At 36.7% G+C, this 23,655-nt stretch overlaps 2 protein-coding genes across 6 annotated transcripts in view; both read right to left on the reverse strand.

The window, feature by feature from the left end:
• Window positions 1-267: 267 nt before the first annotated feature.
• LOC125244239 (endothelin-2) lies at window positions 268-5,733 on the reverse strand. Its single transcript, XM_048154312.1, has 5 exons — window positions 5,507-5,733; window positions 4,599-4,749; window positions 4,133-4,246; window positions 1,808-1,987; window positions 268-1,690 (listed from the first exon to the last, which is right to left on the reverse strand). The coding sequence occupies exons 1-5, from the start codon at window positions 5,562-5,564 to the stop codon at window positions 1,621-1,623; spliced, it is 573 nt and encodes a 190-aa protein (XP_048010269.1). The 5' UTR covers window positions 5,565-5,733; the 3' UTR covers window positions 268-1,620.
• Window positions 5,734-12,296: 6,563 nt separating this feature from the next.
• The window catches only part of LOC125244068 (transcription factor HIVEP3), a 73,467-nt gene continuing 62,108 nt past the window's right edge, over window positions 12,297-23,655 (reverse strand). For all 5 annotated transcript variants that reach the window (XM_048154000.1, XM_048154002.1, XM_048154004.1 and 2 more), the window contains exons 3-7: window positions 23,399-23,550; window positions 18,447-18,622; window positions 18,234-18,335; window positions 15,952-16,547; window positions 12,297-14,023 (exon numbers count right to left, since the gene is read on the reverse strand). In XM_048154000.1, coding sequence (XP_048009957.1) covers window positions 13,274-14,023; window positions 15,952-16,547; window positions 18,234-18,335; window positions 18,447-18,622; window positions 23,399-23,550 — 1,776 coding nt within the window. In that variant the 3' untranslated portion in view covers window positions 12,297-13,273. The remainder of the gene's footprint in view (window positions 14,024-15,951; window positions 16,548-18,233; window positions 18,336-18,446; window positions 18,623-23,398; window positions 23,551-23,655) is intronic.

Genomic DNA, 23,655 nt, shown 5'->3' on the forward strand with positions numbered 1-23,655 from the left:
TGTCAGCCGAGGAATGGGGAGTGATCCAAGGCAACTATACAAACCTACATTTGTAAGAGATAATGCCAAGAATGTTGTAACATGAAGTTTAATTGTGGGCTATTTCTTTATATTCTAAACAATCTGATAATGTCCAACAAAAACATCATAAAAACAAACTGTTATTTTAAAATGAATTTATTAGAATTTTTTGCTAACAACAGATTTGATACATCAGAAAACAATTCAGAGTTCAATCTGAAAATAATAAATACATTACTTATGGGATATATACATTTCAATATATTAAAATGAAGCATTACAACAAAACCATATTGCTGATATACATAGAGAAATCTATCTCTACAGAATTCCTAGCATATTGAGTAACTTATAATTATAAACTATGAAAAGATATGTAATAGCACAAAATGAACCATAAAGTGCATACATCTTGTGTACATTGTTAGCTCTCTATGTTCCAGTGCTATTCAATAAATAGGAAAGTACTTAAGCTATTTTTGGCAAGTTTAAATCTATTGTCTATCTTGTAGTCATAACAACATATTGCAACAATATAACTGTTAAAGGTGGATGGATGTGAAAAACAAGTGCACAGTCCATACAAAGTGGTCAAACTTATGCATTCCCAGCAAAATCTCACAATTTTGAAAGGGCTCCCTGCAGAAAACATAATAAGTATTGTAGAAGTATTGCTGGTCACCAGTATATGTTGTAATTTACATGTTGGCTTCCAGCATGGAATGTTAGCATGCTCTTTTTAACATGCTCTTTTTTTAACCAAGACTTCTGTGAGCAATCGGTTTAATAAAAAACAAAACAAAACAAAAAAAACATGCTGGTCAACCATCTTCACCAGCTAAGTAACGACCAGCATTATCCAACCTGCACTGGCCTTGCCAAGAAGAAGGAAAATTACTTATCACACCCCCATATATTTTCGTTGGTAACATTCCAATGCTCCTGGGTTGGGTGTTCAAAAATCCATTTGCCTTATCCCAAGATGTCAGCCATTTTGGCTTGACACTCAGTTTGAAACTATTGTCTCAGGTAAATATTTAACTCAAATATAGCTTAGGTCATATTTTATCTATCCTAAAATATTATAAACATTTTATTTATTATTTCTCTCACTCTTCTATTGTTTTGTCTCTATTTAAAATAAATGCATAGATTTAGATCGGTTCCAATGGTACCATTAAATAGCAGAAGTACTGCAGTTTCTCAAAATCTGTGCTCTTCCAACTAAATTTTCATTAGCACTTCATCTGTCTCTTTTATCTCTGACTGTTCAAACTTGGTGTTTTGGACTAGCTACGATCCTGTCAGATAGCTTTAGCATAGCTTCTTAGCTGTCCTGTCTGCATTACAGGACTGTCGATAACACCTAACCCTCTTTTGTCCCAGTGTTCAAGTCTCACTTGCCCTCAACTCACAAAGATCTCCTTCACAAGCCTTCATCTCTCTCAAACATGTTTCAAAGGCTCTCTTTCCACAGGACTGTCCTTGAGGAACGCCGCTTCCAGACCGCAGCGTATATATGTTCTGCTGCCCCATGTTGCACAAGGGTCATCTTTTGTTCAAGTGCTCGCACTCCTATCCCTCCTCCAGGTAATGACTTCATCTGTAGCCAGCTTTACCAGCCTTGGATTTCTTTTCCATGGCCCTCGCTCTAGCCTTGACAAAGTTCCTGAAAAATCAGATTAATTTGCTATAAGTAATGGTGCTAATGAGGACACATTCACAGCTCTTTCAAAGAATAAGGTGTGTAAACATGAATTACATGATTTGTGCAATGTGGCCTTACCTGAGGAAGGTTATGACGTCAGACCGAGCCCCAAGAGAGGAAGACTTCCCTAAAACCAGAACTCCTGGACTTGCATTTTCGAAGTTATTAAGTGTGGTCTGGTGATCAGATTTGGGTTGTTCCTTTTTTTCACGCACAGGTTCAGATGGGTGCACCAGCATGATGGCAGGGTTTTCAGAGCTTGGAGAAATGTGCACAAAATTTGTCAAAATTAACTGAAAATAAATACTGCATTGTCTTAGATGACTGCTATATTGACTAATAAATCCATTTAAAAGGTGTTGGGGAAACTACTTCAAACCTGTAGCTACAAGCTAATCACAATTTACAAGTTACAGTCAAGCTAACCTTTAGAAAAACAGTTAGCTATACTACAAGCTACAAACAAAAACCTAGCTGGAAGGCTACTTGCCCAATATGATATGACATTAAAGTTCATCCATTAAAGTTCATCCATTAAAATTACTCGATATCCAGTTGAAAAAACCAGCATATGCTGGTTAAGGTAGGTTTTGAAGCTGGTATGCTGTTTTGAGCTGGTTTATGCTGGCCAAGTCCTGGTCCTATGCTGGTCCATGCTGGTCCTAAGCTGGTCCTAGGCTGACCAGCATGGGACCAGCATAGGACCAGCATAAATCAGCTCAAACCAGCATACCATCTTCAAAACCTACCTTACCAGCATATGCTGTTAATTCATATAACCAGAACTTTCCAATGCTATATATGAATATTTAGAAAATTTCCTCAGTTCGCTCAGCAACAAAGCTGTGTGTGCTATACAACGTGACAATAACAGCACATAGTGTAGCATTTAGTCATGCTACATCGCTACTTGTTGGGGAAAAGTAGCTTTTTTAATGTATAAAAAATGCTATTTTGAAAACAGCTGAAAATGCTATTGAAAATCTAACAGCATTTCTACTTTTAGTAGGCCTGTTCACACCAAAGAAAGATGATAACTGTAATGATAACTATAACTATAAAGTTGTAATAATAATTCTAATTCTATAAGAATAGCGAAGTCCACACCACAACTATAAAGATAGCAACCTAGATGAATCGTTAAATTTACTTAGAACAATTTTTTCCAGTTGATGAACTATACAACACTGACAGCCAATCAGAATCCACTTTGAGCATTTAAAGCGGCAGACTACATTACAGCGCATGCTTAACAAAAATATTGTCGTTAGATGTGGACGCTAAACTTGCTTTTCCACTAAAATTACCCAGAGCATTTGTCCCAGGAACTTTTTTTCCCCTAGACCTATTGCTTCTCTATTTCCATTGCGGTTGAAAGTATCGTGAAGATTAGTCCGTTGATGTAGGACTGTACACGACTTTCCAGTTCCCACTGGATTTCGTCCCCCCAGACTTTCAAAAATGCTGCGTGGAGTCAACCAATCAAAATGCTCCGTGAACTCAACCAATCAGCATGTTCAGTGCCCAAGTCCCACCCCCTCTTGAGAGCAGGGACTTTCAGAGGGGGAAATTTTTACCCGAAACTTCATTTACACTCTGGTCCTTGCGGTTGAAATATCATCCCAAAGTCCCTAGTTTCTGGGGAAAGTTCCTGCGGTGGAAAATCGGCTAAAAATAGTTATCGCTAGTTGTCATTCTTGGTGTGAATGGGCCTTTACTCCCCAACACTGTCCTACACTGGTTGGCTGGACTTACAGTAGGTTTCCCAGCCTGGCCAAGTTGATGTTTAGCTGTTTTTTTGCTAGTCCCAGCCTGACCAGGTAAGACCAGATAAAAATTGGTCAAATCTCTATAAACCAGGCTGGGAGACCAGACAAGTTAACAGCTAGTTTTAGCTATTTTTCTTGGCAATCAACAAGGAAAGTAGTTCAGTTTTTTTGGCAAGTTTCAATCTTCTAATCATCTATCTGGTTGTCATAACAACAGATTACAACAACAACACAACTGCATAGTTTATGAATACATTACAGTGGTTAAAATCTGATAATAGATAAGACTGATTTATTAACTAAGCAGCCTGCCATGACAATTTTTTTTTTCTTACAGGATCAAATAGCGGTCATAGCTTGAAAGCCGTTACTAAAACTCTGACTCATTGGATGAAACTCTCTTAGTAATTCCAATTCAAATACATTTCACTTGTCATATCGTCTGGATTCTCCAACTGTGTTTGTCTGGTATCACCTCACACCCTAATGACAACTCCGCACCCTAAACATGCACACCCTTATAGTAAAAATAACCTTCCATAGAAGAATGACTGACTAATGAATGCCACTTCCTACAAATTTGCATGAGGACGTTCATTGACTGGGCGTTATGCAGATGAGAGATGGGGTTTACCTGTAGTGGCAGAAGCTCTTGCATGTCCGATCTGCAGGGTTGGCGCAGAAGCAGCGGCCTGTAGATCTACGGCGACGAGCCAGTGGACTGCCCAATCCGTACACAGTGGTCTTACTGCGGAGGAGACAGCCAGAGAGCATCCAGTCATTGATTAACTCATCAGAAAGGAATAAAGCACAATGGGACTTTGTACTGTTTTAACTTTAAGCATAAGAATTGCAACCAGTGCCAAAAGTATTCTAGATAAACAGCAATAAAGTGCTCAATAACTCAAAAGTAAATCTTTCTGAACTATAAAAGCACAAAGTCACAAAGGTGCACTGATGTGTTTTACTTTTCATATGTCCATGATGTTTCCTTTCACACACTGGAGCCTCTAAAGAGTCTTCGGTATTGGTTGAACTTCCGTTGTGGTTTACTTACATACGATTTACGCAGGTTAACCCATGCATGGATGAACACTCACCTTGGCGTGTTCACCCAGATGATGTCCAGATGGCAGAAATAGTGGCATTCGGAGTCCAGCTGGTTGTTGCAGGAGCATCGTTTGCTCCTGACCCTATGGGTTGCAGATGGGTCGCTCAGGTCAGTCTGGGGCACTAGAGGCAACCCCCAGCCTGTAGAAAAGACATATATTGCAGTCCATAAAACTTCCCGTTATCATTATGGGCCAAAAAGCTCCAGCAGAGACTATATGGCTGAGTCTCTGAGAAATGATGAGCCTCATACACCACATGTTATTATTACACTTTTATGATTTTGATTTATTACTTCACTCCATTCCCACTGCTCTCCGTTATCTTATGTAATGACGAACAAGGTCTCAGACGTTTGATCTTAATGAGTCGCGGGTAACTTTAAAGTTCAAAGCTATTCACACACATCTGTGCTGAGTTGTTAATTTTGGCTTTAACTGTCAACGCTGAGATGACTGATTAGTACAAAATGAATATGAGCCCCGGCTGTGTTCACATATTGTTAGATAGATCAGAACTGAATTCGCTGTCATTTCTATTATTCTGTCATTTTAATAGGTGCATAAAATTGTGTTTAAATGTTTAGTACAGGCAAAATAAGTGCACAAAATTTGTATTAATGTTTTGTACGGGCAAAATAAATGTACAAACTTTTTCTCAAGCCTGAGAATGAAAATGAAATTAAAAATCCTTAAAATTTCAAACTTAAAGGTTTATAATCAATTAAATCAATTCAGAATTGAACTAATTTAAATCTAAAAAATATTCATAATATTCTATATATTTAAATATGCCATATCTATTCCCTTTTGTCTCTATCACTTAATTAAATATAGAAGATAATAAATAACATTAAATAAACCCCGCAAAATATAATACAAACATAAAAATGTTTTACCTTCATGAAAAGATGTGCACAAGGTAAAAATGAAGATCAGAGTAGTTCTTGATTCCATGTTGCATGTACGTATGAATACGAATCCAGATGTTCACCTAAGCAATTCCAATAGATCTCCCTCAGCTGCAGGTGCTTGTCTAATGTTGAACCGTCCTGTTTGGCCACACTTATAGCGTGTGATATGCACCACCCACTGGGTGGTAGTTACACAACTCCAGCTTGTCTCTGCTGCTCCCTCGACAAACGGGGTCACTGCATTGTTTTGGAGGAAGAGACCCGAGGTTCAAGACAATGATCAATGATGATTGAGAGTAACAAAAAAATCTCCATCTTTCTTGCCTCAAATTAAACAATGACTAATTAAACTGACTAATGGGACTCAGGGGTATAGGAATGAGGGCCAGCAGGAAAAGAGGAGTCACAAAAGATATCAGCAGATTTGCTGCTTTGCATGAATGCTGTTGCATGCACTTTGCAGGAAAGACAGCGTCCCGTGGAAAGAAGGAATGTTCTAGTGGGTAACTCCTGTCTGTGAGGTCCAGGTGTGGGTAGACAGTGTGGAAAGTAGCTTCCTGTGCCCTCTGGTCACTATTTGTTTCTGATTACAAAAATTAGTCACAGATATTCAAAAATTCATTTGATTATTTTGTGTCACCATTAAGGGCCAGCTTAAACCAATATATTTCCTTCAGATATTAAATAGCTGCTGTGGCACTTTTGATAAAAAAAAAAAAAAGTCAAACTTATGAATCAGTCTATAATTTGTGCTATAAATCATTCACTTAAGGCTGTACGACTTATGATATTTATAAAATTCCAGTAAACTAAAATGACTGATGACTATTTTATCTGATATTTTTTATATGACAATTTTTGATCTGATGTTTATGTTTCTGGACAATAATCAGACTTATTATTACAGTTAACTAAAACTAAAACCATAAAAAACATTTTTGTTACTTGAAATAAAAGCTATCTGAAATAAAATATAACAAAACTTAAACTTTTTTATTTTAAATAAGTTGTTGCGATGAAAAATTCACATTTTCATTTATTTAAACTTGAGGTACTAAAATAAAACAAACTGAAAAAAAAATATAACTAATAAAATTTTAAATGTAACTAATAAAAATGACAAACAGACAACAAAATTACTAAAACTGCAACGAAAATTAAAAATCAAAGTCAAAACACTAAAAAAAAAACGATATACTTTATATACTATTTACTCAGTGGTACTAAAATAACATTGATGATAATATATAATATTAAAGTTCATTAAAGATCATTACCAGGGAATATGTCGTCTTATAAAACTAAATAAAAATAATGACATGAATTTGATAAAAGCATCTGCCAAATGAATAAATGAATATCACTATATATATATATTTCTTTAAATCCCTATTAAAAGTGCATCCCATTGTACGAATGACCATAAATGTTGAACTGCACACTGCACTGTCAAAGAAATCTGCCTTACGGGAACTGAGGCTGAGCAATGTTCATCAGTACATGAGCTGTTGGGTTTCCGTGATGGTTGGCATGACCTGTGCAAAGATAAGACAGGGGCACAGAGCATTGCAGGTATCGGACTGAGTTTGCAAATGCAGCCCCCTAGCGTGGGATGTGCACACAGTGTCCATTGACAGCACTTTCCAGCACACGTGTGGAAAGTCACCAGCAGCCATTGTGGCTGATGCAAATGCATCATAACATAATCTCACCACATACTTTGATTAGCATGTTTTATCATTTGTATCATAAATCAGAGATTGAAATTTGCTAAAGCACATCGCTGCTGAGAAAAGTCCCTCGTGCTGATAGGAATATTAATATGGAAATCTTGTTGAATTACTAATCAGTGCTGGACGTACAGATTGCATACATTATCCCACACTCAGATGGACAGATTTTATTTCGAATTGCAAAGGACAGAACATTTTGAATCACTTAACTTATAGTTGACAGTCCTAAAGACTTGAAATCATGGGGAACTTTTTTTTCATGCATAAATTTGAGCTCATTTGCAACCAGTTCAAATGTTTTTTTTTTTTTTTTTTGGATCTCGTATATACCGTCTTATGCTATTTATGAGCAAGAAATTAGCTTTAGCAGACATATGGCTGAAAGTTTTCTTCTCAGCGCTGCCAAATCCTATCTTCTGCAGATGGATGAAAGAATGTGTGACACTGAGGAGGAAGTCACTGTAGAGTGATAGAACACATTCCTCTGCATTCCACAGACAGAGGAAATGTGTTCATCCCTCCAAAATCCTATCATGTTCTTTCCGGTCTCTGTTCATCAGAGAGCTGCTCAGAAGAGGGGAGTGAACTGTGATTATTAAAGACACTTGTTAGCTTCTTTATCATCCTTGAAGAACGAAGCAAGAACGCTTAACACAGAATATGAAATTTTTCTTTATAATGAACTTTGGTGCATAGCTCTTTGGAATACTTGATTCTGATTGGCCAGTCACATTTGCAGTCAAATATTTTTATTAATTCAAAATATATATATAAATATATGTTACATATTATATTAACAGCTAAAAGGGTTAGTTCACCCAAAAATCAACGTGACTGCAGTGGTTCAACCTTAATGTTATGAAGCAACGAGAACACTTTTTGTGCGCAAAAACAAAACAAAAATAATGACTTTATTCGACAATTTCCTCTTTACCCTGTCATTCTCCTGCGCAGTTGATGCAGTGCAGCTTAGTAGAGCCGGCGTTCTGACGTATAGACCTTATTTTCCAGAGAAACATGCTCGCCGCCATCTTTAGAATATTGTCTTTGAACTTCCGTTTTTGCGGTAGGACTGTATATTTCTATGGCATAGCTGTTGAAGAATAATTAGCTGGTGAAGTGGATTTACGTGTTGTAGAGTTAATGAAAGTTATCATGAGCATTGTTATGTTTAAAGCAGATGTCTTAACAAATGTCAGCAGACCGGAAAGATTTTAAAATGAGCAGTTCATTCATAAATACAAAAGATAGCTGTGGAAATTAAGCCGGAAGTCAAAAGACAACGAGCGCAGCGCTAAAAAGGGGCGGGGCTACATAAGGTCTATAGAACATGTAAGCTCTGCAATGTGTCTTTAATGTAAACTGTGTAGGAGAATGACAGGGCAGAGAGAATAAAGTAGAATATTGTAGAATTGTAGAATAAAGAGTTTTGTTTTTATTGCACACAAAAAGTATTCTTGTCGCTTCATAACATTAAAGGGATAGTTCACCCAAAAATGAAAATTTGATGTGTATCTGCTTACCCCCAGCACATCCAAGATGTAGGTGACTTTGTTTCTTCAGTTGAACACAAATGCTGATTTTTAACTCCAACCGTTGCCGTCTGTCAGTCTTATAATAAGAGTGGACGGGAACTCGAACGATAAGAGTCTAAAACACTTCCATAGACAAGTCTAAATTAAACCCTGCGGCTCGTGACGACACATTGATGTCTTAAGACACGAAACGATCGGTTTGTGTGAGAAACTGAACAGTATTTATATAATTTTTTACCTCTAATACACCACTATGTCCAACTACATTCAGCACTTGATTCGTAAGGTCTGATCGCGCTCTGACAGCGGCAGTGATGTCTAGCACTCATTGAAGTATATGCGCGAGACATCACTGCCATTGTCAGAGCGCGATCAGGCCTCACTAAGCGAGTGATGTTTTAGAGGTAAAAAATGATATAAATACTGTTCGGTTTCTCGCACAGACCGATCGTTTCGTGTCTTAGGACATCAATGTGTCGTCACGAGCCGCAGGGTTTAATTAGGACTTGTCTATGGAAGTGTTTTAGACTCTTATCGTTCGAGTTCCCGTCCACTCTTATTATTTGACTGACAGACGGCAACGGTTGGAGTTAAAATCAGCATTCGTGTTCAACTGAAGAAACAAAGTCACCTACATCTTGGATGCGCTGGGGGTAAGCAGATAAACATCAAATTTTCATTTTTGGGTGAACTATCCCTTTAAGGTTGAACCACTGTAGTCACGTGGACTTTTTTTTAACAATGTCTTTACTACTTTTCTGAACCTTGAATGTGGTAAATTTGTTGTTTTCAATGGGAGATTAAAAAAAAAAACCTCTTGGATTTCATCAAAAATATCTTAATTTGTGTTCTGAAGATGAACAAAGGTCTTACGGGTGTAGAACGACATGAATTTTGGGTGAACTACCGCTTTAAGTGATTTCCTAGATAGTTGTGCTATAGTTTAATGTTTCTCAGAGCACTTTTCAATCTTTTTCTTCTCATGTAATCAATTCAATCTCAAATCAGTATTTCAAGTAGCCATGTAATGAGCTTGATATTGTACAGTTAGGCATTAAGACAAAGGAAAAACGCCTACATTATCCTTCACTTATTCACATATTTGATGAATATACCATTCAAAAGTTTGGAGTTGGCAAGATTTTTTAAAAGTTTTTGAAACAAGTCTCTTCATTATCACCAAGGTTGCATTTATTTGATCAAAAATACAATAAGAACAGTAATATTGTGGTACATTATTGCAATTTTTTTCTATTTTAATATATTATAAAATTTTATTTTATTCCTGTAACGGCAAAACTAATTTTCAGCATCATTGCTCCAGTCCTCAGTGTCACATGATCCTTCTAATATGATGATTTGGTGCTCAAGAAACATTTATGATTATTATCAATGTTGAAAACAGATGTGCTGCTTAATATTTTTGTGGATTCTTTGATTAATTAAAAAGAACAGCATTTATTGGAAACAGAACATTTTTAATAAAAGTCTTATATCAGTTTGATGCATCCTTGCTGAATAAAATAAAAATCTTACTAACCCCAAACGTTTGAATGATAGTGTTTATGCAAATTCAAAATCCACTGTGCTCAACTAATATGTGCAATATTTAACCTGTAGTTTCAAACAGTGTCATGGACAGCAACACTCGCACAGTTGAAAGGTTTTGGCACTGCTATTATCAAAGTAAACAGGTTAAAAAATACTTAAAACGCACTAGGATATATAATGATTAATGATTAAATATATTTATGAAACCAGTGAAAATATTCAGTGACTCATAAAAAGTGATATCTAATTGATAGTGCTTCACATGAAACCAAATAAAAATTTATATTGATTCAAAAATCTATTTATACTTGAACTTCCTGTTCAGTACATTCTATTGAAAAAGCAGAAGCAAATTAACCTGAAAACAGCAGGTACTCCCTTATAAACACACACACAAGCACATGGTGTGCCCAGACTGGCACCAGAGGGAGGGAGGTGTAGTATTAGCACTGTAATGCTGTTAGGGTGTCTCTGTCCCCTCCTCCCATAAACACCTTTGTTTATCTTTAATTACAGACTTTCTTAACCCTTCACCCTGCCCTTGCACATTTAATTCTGTTCTACACTTTCCATCCTCAACCTCCCACCATCACTGAGACTATTTTGAGCTCTACCTTGACTTATATATATATATATTTTACAGCATTTTGATAACTACAGTAAAAATGGATTAATTTGCAAATACAGCACTATTTCAATATATAAAGTAACTTTAACAAATTGACTGGTTTTTACATAAAATGATGAAAAACTTGTATAAGAACCACACCTGCATAGCTTTGTGCCTATATCTTCCAGTGCCAGTCAGGCTGTCGCTAAAACAGAGACTGAAAATAAAACAAATTGTTGTGCATTCTTTCATTTAGTGGGATAGGTTAATGTTTAGTCCAGATTGTATTCAAGAGAAAGTGATAAGGCCAATAAAGATACTGGGATAGCACTTGCACCAAGGTTGAACCAGATTAAAATTCTAATCATTTGACCCATTTAACCTGTAGATTTCCATCGATAATGATTGTACTACTCACATTTTTGGCTTATGACATGACAACGACAATTAAACAAAGGCATCCTGGTGGGATCATATAACTGAGGTCAGGATCATTGTTTCCACTGCGTTTCTCAATGGAGGAAACCAGATTGAACATCATGGAATTATTCCTAGAACATTGCTGGTTCATTGTCTGATCCTCAGTAAATACAAATGTTCAATAAATACTGTAACAAATGTATTGCTCATTGTAATTTAATGCTTTTACTAACATTAACTAATGAGACCTGATTGTAAAGTGTAACCAATTTTATATAATGATGAGCAATTAATTAGAGATAGAGGTAAATCTGATATAAGATGGGCTGCATTGCATATAATTACTTATAAATGACTAAACATTTCATAGTCTTTTGTATACTGTATGTTTATGCCAACAACTCATCATACCTGAATCCTTTCAGATAAAGCATTTGATGAAATGAGAGAATGACTTCAAGGTCTGTGCCATAGCAAACACAAATCTATCACTCACAGTTGTGAAACTCTACATGGATAAAGCTGATAAAAAAACTAAAAAGTTTACATCTCTGAGTTTGAAAAGTCTTAAGAATGAGCGAACTAAAAAAAAAAAAAAAAAAAAAAAAAAAAAAAAGACTTATGAATTAGCTTTGGACCAACTGCTTTTAGGAAGTGAGCAGATGATCTGCCACGTCTCAGGCTCAAATATTTTTCGCTTGGGAATAAAATTCTTGAGGAAGCCCAGATAATTCAAGCAGCTATCTTTTTCTCCCGGAAACTATAAAACCTGTTTTGAACAGGCCATGAATGCCTCCCACACAGCTCACATGAGTCCACCTGCTCAGGTCCTTGTGGGAGAACTAGAAAACTAGAATGAAAGTCACACGAATGGACAGACTGCACCATCTGCTGGTCACAAAACACTGGACACCACCATAAGCAGGTTTAGTAATTCCTGGTGTACCTTTATTGGTTCAGAAATGCAAAATATCTGTGACAAATTTGGAGGGCATTTGATCCATCCAGAACCTCGGCTATTGACCGACTTCGCTGAAAGTCCAGTTTCTTCATTTCTTCAAGTCTTGAGGTCATAACTAAAAAAAGTAACTATTAACAAAAAGTGTAAAGAATAATAAAAACGACAATAGAAATCCCTTTGAAAACTAAAGTAAACAAAACATAGGCATTTTCATATTTTCACATGGCAATAAATATGGACCATAGACTTTCTATCTGTACAGAGACAATTTATCTAATCATTTAATCACTTGTATTATAAAAAATATGACTTCAGTGCAATTTCCCTGCAAGGCTCTCCACCGAAACCTTCATCTCTTGTCTATTCAACAGCAACGCTTGTCTCATTTACCCTCATATAAAAAGAAAATCTTCCCGCTTCTTCAAATACCAGCTCATTTGAAGCAAACAAACAAAAAAAAAAAAAAAATCTATATTCATAAAAATGAATTCACAGCCTTTCATCTTTGACACTTCAAGCAGTAAATCTGGACAGAAAAAGGCACACATCACTAGAATTTGCGCAATACTGGACAAGAGACGAAATATTGGAATTACTCTCGATTTAAGTTTTCATCTTGGTCACTTAGAAATGTATTCATATTCATACTTAATGTTTTACAAGTACAATTTTTTTTTTTTTTTTTACATATACATGTTCAAATAGATATATTAAGATTGCAATGTCAATAAAGATACAGGAGGGACAGACTTAATCGATTTACAGAAATATTTTTTAAGAAAAAAAAGTGCATCATATTACAATCTTGAATATTGCAGAACAAACATTTACCAAGTTACCAATAGTATTGAAAATTTTGTATATAAAAAATAAGCGCATTACAAAACAAAACAATAGTAGTATTAGCAGTAGAAAGCATTTCACCATTGTGCACAGATGCTTTTAAGTGCTATCTGGATCACCTTCCTGGCTCTGAGGAGCACTGCCAGATCCTGAACATCCTTCTGAAAAAGAGCCACGTCCCCTGAGTGGCGCCGCTATCGGCTTTTCTGTCTCACGCAGCTGTCTGGTTTCACGTGAGGAACTCACTCCTTTCCCCTGCGAGATCCTCTCGGCTCCTTCATCGTTGTGTGCCGCAGCTTTTCTGGATGTTTCGGGACCGAAGGTGTGAGTTTTTTTGGCGGAGCTCAAGTCGCCATATTGCTTTCTGACCTTTGCAGTCAGTTGCTCCCCTATACCTTGCTGTAAAGGGGGGAGTTTGGGTAACGTCGAGCTTGTACTGGGACAAGACAGGTCAGGCCGACTGGCTCCCTCATCTTGGCTTTTTGTTCTGTTGTCCGCCAGAGTTCTTTGCGGACTGGTTTCTGGAAGTGTGATCCATGGATAATCCCTCCTGGCGAGAGAAAAAGGGGAGTCGTCTTTGGGAGAGGTGGGCGAAGGGGTGGAGGATGACTGTCGTTCCAGTTTGGGGCGTGATCGGGGTCTGAGTTGCACCATTTGGATGCCCCCAATGGGAATCATGTGATAGGGCATGCGGGCTTGATCTTGGGAGTGTAAAGGAAGGTGGCTAAACATGCGGTCCACTGTCCGTGGTGTCAAAGGAGTGGGAGGAAAAGGGTTGCTTGGAGAGAAGCGTAGGGATGGGGAGAGCAGGATAGGTTCCTGTTGAGTTGGTTGAGTACCATGCTTGTCCTGTAGGGGGAGACGTGGCATTGCAATCAAACTTGTACAAACAAAATATTCAAATATTTCATGTAAACGTTTTAAAATCAACATTTAACATAAAAGGTCCTTGTTGAAAACTGAAAAATCTGAAATAACATTATGAGTACAGTATAGTGAAAGAGTAATACAATGTTGGGAATTCTTTGTTTTAGATATTAATTGTCTGTGCATTCCTTTAGTGGAGTGTTATAAAAAGAACACATTTACAGAATAACATTTTGACTGGGTTGCACCGGATTCATTTTTTATTCTTTAAAAACATTGTTAGTGCATTGCTAATCTTGTAGATTGTGTTATTTTTAATAAGGTTTTCCTCAACAGTATATATTTTTAATGTAACAGCTTTAAAGGATTAGTTCACTTTAAAATGAAAATTACCCCAAGATTTACTCACTCTCAAGCCATCCTAGGTGTATATGACTTTCTTCTGTTTGATGAACACAATCTGAGTTATATTAATAAATATCCTGATGCGTCCAAGCTTTATAATGGCAGTGAACGGGGCCGACGAGTTTGTGCAAGCGATGTGTTTGTGCAAGAAAAATATCCATATTTAACAAGTTATAAAGTAAATTATCAAGCTTCCACCAGACCACCTTCCATATTCAACTTGCAAAGAAAGTGCAACGCCTCTCGCAGTTCAAAGGGCTTACGCTACGCCCTACGTCTTCCGTATTCAACTTCCGAAAAAAGAGTAACTGAAGCGAAATCAGGAAGGCGGTCTGGCGGAAGCTAGATATTTTACTCTATAAATTGTTAAATATGGATATTTTGTTAAATTTGGTTATCACTTCATTTTAGAAGCCGTGTGGAGTAGGTTTATGATGGATGGATGCACTTTCTTGAGCTTCATACTCATTGGTCCCGTTTACTGGCATTATAAAGATTGGATGCATCAGGATATTCATTAATATATCTCAGATTGTGTTCATCAGAAAGAAGAAAGACATATATGCCTAGGATAGCTTGAGGGTAAGTAAATCTTGGGGTAATTTTCATTTTAAAGTGAACTAATCCTTAAAAATGGTTTAATTATCATCCACAATATATATATATATATATATATATATATATATATATATATATATATATATATATATATATATATATATATATATATATATATATATATATATTAGACTTTTGTGAACACTGCTCACTAATACTGCCATTCTTAAAGTAAAGACAAACAACAGCAACATAGGCTCATTGGAAAAACGTTCCTCTACCTACATTTTTGCACAACTTCAAAAACATATACCTATATCATACCTAACTCACTGCATTTCCAGTAGAAATGAACACTAGTGGCAGTACAACACCATCTCATCTTTAATTAATTTTCACACAATTATTGATTAATAAACACTTTCACACAGTTCCCACTTTTACCATAGTGCATGATTTTTTAAATGAATACATTTTGATGCTTGCATAACATAACTAGCTACATATGTATAGCTTTTCTGACATAAGAAACTTGCACTGTAGCTCACCTGGTACAGCATTGCACTTGGGATATGGAACGCTCTGGTACAAGTCCCGTGAAACACAAGTCACAATAACAGAGCTCAAATACTAAATGAGCTCAAAGCTGAAATGGCTGCTTTAGCAAATTTAATAACGTAGCAGGTACATTATTTTCAAATGTGACAGAGCATTAACATTTAATTTCTCAACTGCTGCGATGAGTACAACAACCAACATGCGGCCATATTCACGTTCATCTGTTTCTGACGAAATTGCACTCATTGGACATTTCACTTTGAAAGTGCTGCGAATGTGCAAGAGGCAATGTAATAATATTTTGCATAAATATCACCACAGGCACGTTTATTTTCCAATGAGCCTGGATTGAAAAATCATGGCCTAGTTTAAATTGTTGCGTTACCCACCTTTAGACCCTCAGTAGCTGGTGAGCCAGGCTCCCAGTGGAGCCCTGCGGGTGAGCTGTGCGGTCGATGCTGGGGCTTTAGGGGCGTAGGAGAGCAGAGAGCTCTGGCACTCCTGTACCGTGCAGGGGATACAGGCCTCAGAGGGGAGAGGGCTCTGATGGGTGACGGGCCCCTCTCTGGGGAGGGAGAGAGATGACGGCTAGGTGAGGACAGTTCCAGCCTGGGAGACAGGCTTCTAAGAGGAGAGCCCTCACTGCTAGGGGAGAAGGTCCTCGGGGAAACCTCCCAGCCTTTGAGAGAGAACGCCGCCCTCTTGCTGCCTGGAGACGCGGCTCGCATGCCAGGCCAAGGCCTGTGGGGTGAGGAGTATTCCTCTTTTGGTTTAGGGTCAGAGGGCTCAGTCTGTGAGCCTTGGCCACTTTCAGAGAGGTCACCAGTGGATTGACGAGTATCAGTGGAACAGGCTGAAGATGGTTCATCATGGGAAGAGAAATCCTCTTCCTCATCCTCATCATCTTCTGCTTCGGAATCTTCAACATCAGAGAACTGGTGCCCCTCCTGGTCTTCTGACTCACACACTCGTTCCTCACTGCCCCCTGTTGGACATATAGCAAAGGAGTCAACACAAAAAATAACTAGATACAAACTCACAAATGAACTAAAGGGGAGACCAGGACTAGGTGTCACACTTTTTAATCCAGTGAATATTTTTCAGGGTAGATTCATTTTTTAAATTCATTTTTGTAAAGGCACGTATCGCCGTTAAAAAGTTTGTAATTTGTAAGGTTTTTAATTTTTTTAAAGTAAAAAATACAGCAATAATTGTGAATTATTATGACAATTTTAAATAATCGTTTTCTATTTTAATATATTTTTAAATTTTAATTTATTCCTATGATGCCAAAGCTGAATTTTGAGCAGCCATTATTCCATTCTTCAGTGTCACACGATCCTTCAGAAATCATTCTAATATGATGATTTGGTGCTCAAGAAACATTTACTATTATCAACGTTGAAAACAGTTGTGCTGCTTTATATTTTTGTGAAAATCATGATACATTTTTTCAGGGTTCTCTGATCAACAGAAAGTAAAAAAAACAAGAAAAAAAAAAACAGCATTTGTTTGAAATGGAAATCTTTTGTAACATTGTCAATGTATTTACTGTTACTTTTGATCAATTTAGTACATCCTTGCTGAAAAAAAAAAGAATTTATTATTTAAAAAAAAAAAAAACTTGCTTACCCCCAAATTTTGAATGGTATTATAAAACATTTAAAAGGCATGTGGCAACTTTTCCCAACTTGACATATGACATTGAAAAATTCCCTTGTCCTGAGAACACAATTCAGCCTACTGGTTAAAATACGTCATTATATAGTTGACATTTGTCTGAATGTATAGTAAGTGTGGTTTTATTGTGTTCACTTTTCATCAAACAGCTACAGCAAAAACAGCAAAAATACATTTGTGTAATTTTGACTCAAAGCCCTTGTGACAACTTCACCATGCGACAACTAGTCCCGGTCTCCTCTCATAATCAGCAGTGCACATAATTATATTTTAATCGCAAAGGAAAGCTATATATAACACTGAAATGCAGAGGGGGAAAAACTGTTTTTGAGTTGTGTTTCATTCATCAGCTACATTTAAAATCTAGTGAATGGAGTGTGGCTGAATGAAATGTCCTTGGAGCTTTTAGTTGCACTAAGAATGAGAAATGTCAAGAAAAAGACAAAGTAAAGAGAGAGAGAGAGAGAGAGAGAGAGAGAGAGAGAGAGAGAGAGAGAGAGAGAAAGAAAATGAGACAGACAGGTAGAAAGGCAATTTTCACTTCTGGCTTTATATAAACATGGCAAACTGAAGGTCAGTCTTGCTTCTCTTTATGGCAAACTATTTTCATTGGCCTCTTTCAACTTTCAAGTCTGAAAGCACACAGCAAGGTTGACATCACTTTTGCACCAATGAAGTAAATCACTCCAAAATATATAGATCTGGTAGAACAAGTAAAATAAGTCTGTCACCCAAAGGGAAAGCAATCTAAGGGTTTGAAATGTACACAAGCCATCTACGTTGTGTGAAGTATCATATGCATGTACTTCATATGTACATGCTGTAACACAATATAGCATGTCTGAAAGTTTATAATTTCTCACATATGTAATGTAAGGAATCTTTACTGAGAAACATGGAAGATGGTTTAAATGATCAAACTGCAGTTACACATTGTCGTTCACACAACCACTGTCTATCAAACCACAACAACTCTTTTTGGCAACCCTACCTGCTTCCTCAGTCTCCAGCTCATCCACAGATGACTCGGACACACCCATCTCCAGGCATTTCTTACCGTGGGCCTTGGACTTCATGTGTTTGGTAAGGTTCCCTTTGAGGAAAAGGTATTCTCAATATTGACACCGAATATAAAAATGACACCATTTTGTGATTAAACAGGCCGATATGGGAAAGTAAGAATTTGAAAGAGATACATGCCTACCTTTGGTTTTAAAGGCAAAGTTGCAGTGCTTACAGACGTAGGGACGGACATCTGTATGAGTGCGAATGTGCTTTTTTAGCATGCTGGGTTTCTTGCAGCGAATCCCACATTCCCCACACACGTATTTCCCTCTTCCCCTACCCCGAACATACACATAGTCCTCATTTGACTTATACCTACTCAGAAAAGAGAGAGAAAGACAGACAAAGAGGTTGATAAAAATAACAGATAAAAGATTTATAAAGTTAACACATTCACGAAGATAAATAATAAAAAGATAGTGTTTCACTTCACTGGCAGGATCCTCATATGAATTTCCAAAACATGAAATCCCTCATTATAAGAGGTATCGACTGCCACCATTTATTTTTAGCACTTGTTAGTCCACCGATGGTCTCAAATAATCCACACTTTGGCTCATACTAGGTGTTTTTTGCTGGCAAAATTCCATTTGAGGCTGGGGAGCTAAAACTGTCCCTATATAAAATTCCATAAACTCCATATTAAGCATTTACTGTAGTCCTCTTACATAGTTTACACAATAAACAACGTATTGTACTTTAGATTTCAGCTGTATTAATTTGAAACAAAGGACATTCTTATTTATTCTAAAACAATCCGGAATTAATAAAACATAGCTTTCAAGAGTAAATTTGGCTAGAACCAGAAAGAGAGAGAAAGAGATGGATGAGAGAGAAAAAAAGTTACACTGAGGCTAAATATGCTAGCTAACATACAAAAATATGCTAGCTAACATGCTTTTTATGTTGTATTAGACTATTCTTCTTAGATGAGATATTAACCTAATCTAAGATAGTATGATAACTAAAATCCTCATTTCATATCTATACATTTATATATTTGGTAAAAGCAGCCATGTAATAAGCTGTAAACTGTAAAGCCAGTCAGTCAGTATTGCAAAATAAACCCCTTTCTGGTGATATAAGGTCCTAATAACAAAATATAGTTAATATACTATATTTAAAAAAAAAAATAAAAAATATGAATTAAAAAATATAAATAAAAAGATTTATTTGTAACATTTTAATTTTTATTAAAAAATTTAAACAAAATAAAATGTAAATTATTAAAAAGTAAAATAAAATAAATTAGAATTTTATATATGATCAAATACTTTATTATTATTATTATTATCATTATTATACACTTATTTTTATTTATAATATTTGACATAATAAAATGAAATATAAAATAAATATATATCAAATAAAATATAAAAAATAATAAGTATATATATATTTTAACATTGCAGTTAGAGAGAATATATTAATGTATAATTGCATTACTGACTACTAGAGTATCTGCTTTATATGGCAGTTAAGCCCGATAGCAGTAGCATGGGATGTGTTTGGGTAGACAGCATATGCATTTTGAAAAATGTCTGCTGGCTTTCATGAAAAATATAAAAATGGATGGGGTGGAGAGAAAACGACTTACTAAACATCGGTTTCTAGGTACAAATTTAAAAAAAAAAATTTGGTACAAAAAAAAAAAAAAAAAAAAAAATCTAGTACACTCCATTTTGTAGGGCCCAGCCTTCATTCAGGGCACTGCAAATGCAATCAGAGTGACAAGATTAAAGTCTTTTAATATACAAACACACCTGTCGACTATTTTTAGAAAGGTGTCTTTGAAAGGGGGCTGATGACTACAGACAAACTGGTACCTTTGATTGTCCTTCAATAGCATTGTGTTCTACTTATGAGGAAGAAAGCAAACAACAAATACTGTTATGAGAGGTGCAAAGACAAAAGGGTGCTGATGGATGTGAGAAGTTTTGGAGACAAAATGGAGCGTGTGTGCGAGACAGAGTGCAGAGTCTGATGTGATTAGGGGGTGCGTGGGTGTGCTAGGCAGAAAAACCGTATGAGCAAAATAAAGGCAGCGAGAGAGACAAAAGAAGCAGGGATAAAAATGCAGGCCGTGGTGAGTTGTTGCCGCAGTTTAAGCACTCAACCACATTGAGAGCCCCGCATAAGCAGATGAATGCAAGAGACCCAGCTAATGAATCCAAAGCTTTTGATGTTTACAGGTCAGCTTTCCTATCTCTCCTTTTTGTTATCCATTCATCCATCAATCAGCTGTCCTTTCATTTTTATATTAAAAATGATATTCAAATCATGTACTACAATCAAGGGCTCCACGATTGTGACAAAAATCATTGCTGATTATTTCCCTCGATAATGTACTCATGACTATTAATGTTTATTAACAGAATTTACATTAACATATTTATCTAATGTGGTATTTTGATGATCTCATCCCATTACACATCAAATGAAGATATCACTGCAAGTTTCACTTTAATGTTGCAGTTCAGCACAAGTTTATTGATGGTCCATGAACTCTCACAAAACTCGCCTGTATCAGAAAAAAGCATTGCAAAATCTCTCTTATTTACAGAAACCATGGCCATGGTCTGAAATCTTTTGGATCTGAAATAATTACAAATGACCTACGAAGCTTTTCGCTTCTATTTTATTTTAATTTGTTTTGTGTGTTAAGTGGTATTTTTAATGTAAACAACAATTAGTGTTCCTTAAAAAAATATATATATATTATCCCACAGTGGATCTGTGTGGAGTTGAAATTTCAGCAGTTATTCTAGTCATTCAAGGTGAAATGTTGTTTTACTCTTTAACTGTGCTATGCAGATATAGTTGGCACAACACTAATGAGCAGCAGACTTGAAAAAAATCTGCAGAGCTACTAAGTTAACAGCACTCTTTCTCTCTACACTCCATCCAAATTCATACCTTTGAGCAAGGTGTGAATTCGGCAGACAACTGAACAAGGCAAGATAAATGAAGTCCCTAATGGTTCATAGTCTCACCTGTACTACCATGTCTTTGTCTCACACACAGCAAATAACAAACAGAAAAGCTCAAGCTGAGAGGCAACTACAACTGCTATAATTGGTACTTACAAAAATGCAATTTCATGGCAGGGAAAATCATGAATAAACTGCACTATTAGTACTCTTTAACATGACTGCAACTGTATATTGTCACTGTAGGGTGGAACCCTCATATCTCCATATTTTTTTTCTACATTTTTTCACCCATTAATCGTTACTATTTTAACGTTCTAAGCGCATGGTCTAAAGCGCACAGCGCAAGTGCGCTTAGGACGTGTCCGAATCCACTTTTGCTAGTTTAAAGGGTTAGTTCACCCAAAAATGAAAAAGATGTCATTAATCAATTACCCTCATGTTGTTTCACACCCGTAAGACCTTCGTTCATCTTCGGAACACAAATTAAGATAATTTTGATGAAATCCGATGGCTCAGTGAGGCCTTCATCACCAGCAATGGTACTTCCTCTCTCAAGATCCATAAAGGTACTAAAAACATTTTTAAATCAATTCATGTGAGTTCAGTGGTTCTACCTTAATTACTATAAAGCGACAAGAATACTTTTGTGCGGCAAAAAACAAAACAAAATAACTTTTCAACAATATCTAGTGATGGCCAATTTCAAAACACTGCTTCGAAGCGTTACGAATCTTTTGTGCCGAATCAGTGATCCGGATTGCGTATCAAACCGCCAAACTGCGGAAATCACATGACTTTGGTGCTCCGAACCACTGATTCGATTCAAGTTTAATGAAGCAGTGTTTTGAAATTGGCCATTACTAGATATTGTTAAAAAGTCATTATTTTGGGGGTTTTTTGGCGCACAAAAAATATTCTCGTGGCTTTATAATATTAAGGTAGAACCACTATACTTACATTAACAGATTCAAATATGTTTTTAGTACCTTAATGGATCTTGAGAGAGGAAGTACCATTGCTGGCAATGGAGGCCTCACTGAGCCATCGGATTTAAACAAAAATATCTTTATTTGTGTTCCGAAGATGAACGAAGGTCTTACGGGTGTGGAACGACATGAGGGTGAGTAATAAATGACATTATTTTAATTTTTGGGTGAACTAACCCTTTAAGGATGGGAAAAATGGTCGGTGTGCCTGGCGCATTGTCTAAAAGGGTTGTCCCTGTTCTCTTAATGAGTCATGGGTGTGTTTTGGGCATAACGCACAATAAACCAGCCAGAGTTTTGTCTCCCATTCCCTTTAAAAGCCAGTTGCGCTCACGCCATGGCGTATTCGCTATTTACAAGGCGGAATTTAACTGAACACGTCTATAGTGAGGAAACGGATTTGCTGGTGCGCGAGCAGACCATCTATGGGCAAAGCCTTATCTCTATGCACACAATAAATAACCTTTAACATTGTAATCCTTTTATTTTTAATATTTGGCATGTTTGAGTGCTGCTGCACTTCCCTGTGTGTATAATAAGCAGAATGTACGTGCGTTGTGCACCTGCATATAGGCGCATATTACTAAAGCACTCTTTAAATAACAAAACAAATATTGCGCCATTGACTTTAGACCATGTTTCAGTTGGTTAATGGCGCAGTCTATTTCAGCTGCCTCAAAATAGTAACGCGCCAACAATGCGCCTGGACACACCTCTTTTTCAGACCAGCATGCCCATGGGCGCACAAATGGGCGCAAATGCATTTGCTATTTAAACAAAGTGGTGCGGGATGTGAAAATGATAACTGCGTCGGGCAGAAACTAGCAAAAAACACTTGCGTTGCACCTGCCACCTCATTGCGCCGGGTGTATGATAGGGCCCTATGTCTGTCTGTGGGTTTTGCAAATATTTCACCATAATAAGAGGTATTAAACTGTCGGCAAAACCTCATAACTCCAGCCCATCTCTATTGTGAATGAAGTGCTGCACTAGATCAACTATTTTCAAATAGTGCACTTCCAATAACAAGCTACTTCTTTCAGTGAGCATGTGTAGACAAATGCTTCATTGCTATTTTTATGTAATATGTTATTGTTAGTAGCTAACTATTTTAAGTACTGTACCTTAACCTGACTACTACAGTTTCAAATAACTCATAAGAATTTACTCACCCGCCCTCAAAAATGCAAATACGATTACGAGCTGCCTCACTTTGTGTTGAGGTAGCAGGCACGTCATCAGTACTCTTCTTATCATTTTCCTCTCTTTCATTCGATGGTTCCTCTTTTACTTTGACGGGTGTGTTGGGTGGAGAGGCACATACCTACACTCCAGACAGACAGGCTAATTTACCAACACTGTAGAACATCTACACACCACTTACAAAACACATAGATATAAAAATGCAGACACTTTCTAAACTTTCAAT

The sequence above is a fragment of the Megalobrama amblycephala genome, linkage group LG13, assembly GCF_018812025.1.
Source record: "Megalobrama amblycephala isolate DHTTF-2021 linkage group LG13, ASM1881202v1, whole genome shotgun sequence".
Classification (NCBI taxonomy): domain Eukaryota; kingdom Metazoa; phylum Chordata; class Actinopteri; order Cypriniformes; family Xenocyprididae; genus Megalobrama; species Megalobrama amblycephala.

Coding starts and splice junctions, on each gene's coding strand:
- LOC125244239 (XM_048154312.1), bottom strand. CDS start 5,564: ATGGAATCAAGAACTACTCTGATCTTCATTTTTACCTTGTGCACATCT. Junction 4,750..5,506: donor GTGCACATCTTTTCATGAAG/GTAAAACATTTT, acceptor TCTTTTCTACAG/GCTGGGGGTTGCCTCTAGTG. Junction 1,691..1,807: donor GACGTCATAACCTTCCTCAG/GTAAGGCCACAT, acceptor CTGATTTTTCAG/GAACTTTGTCAAGGCTAGAG.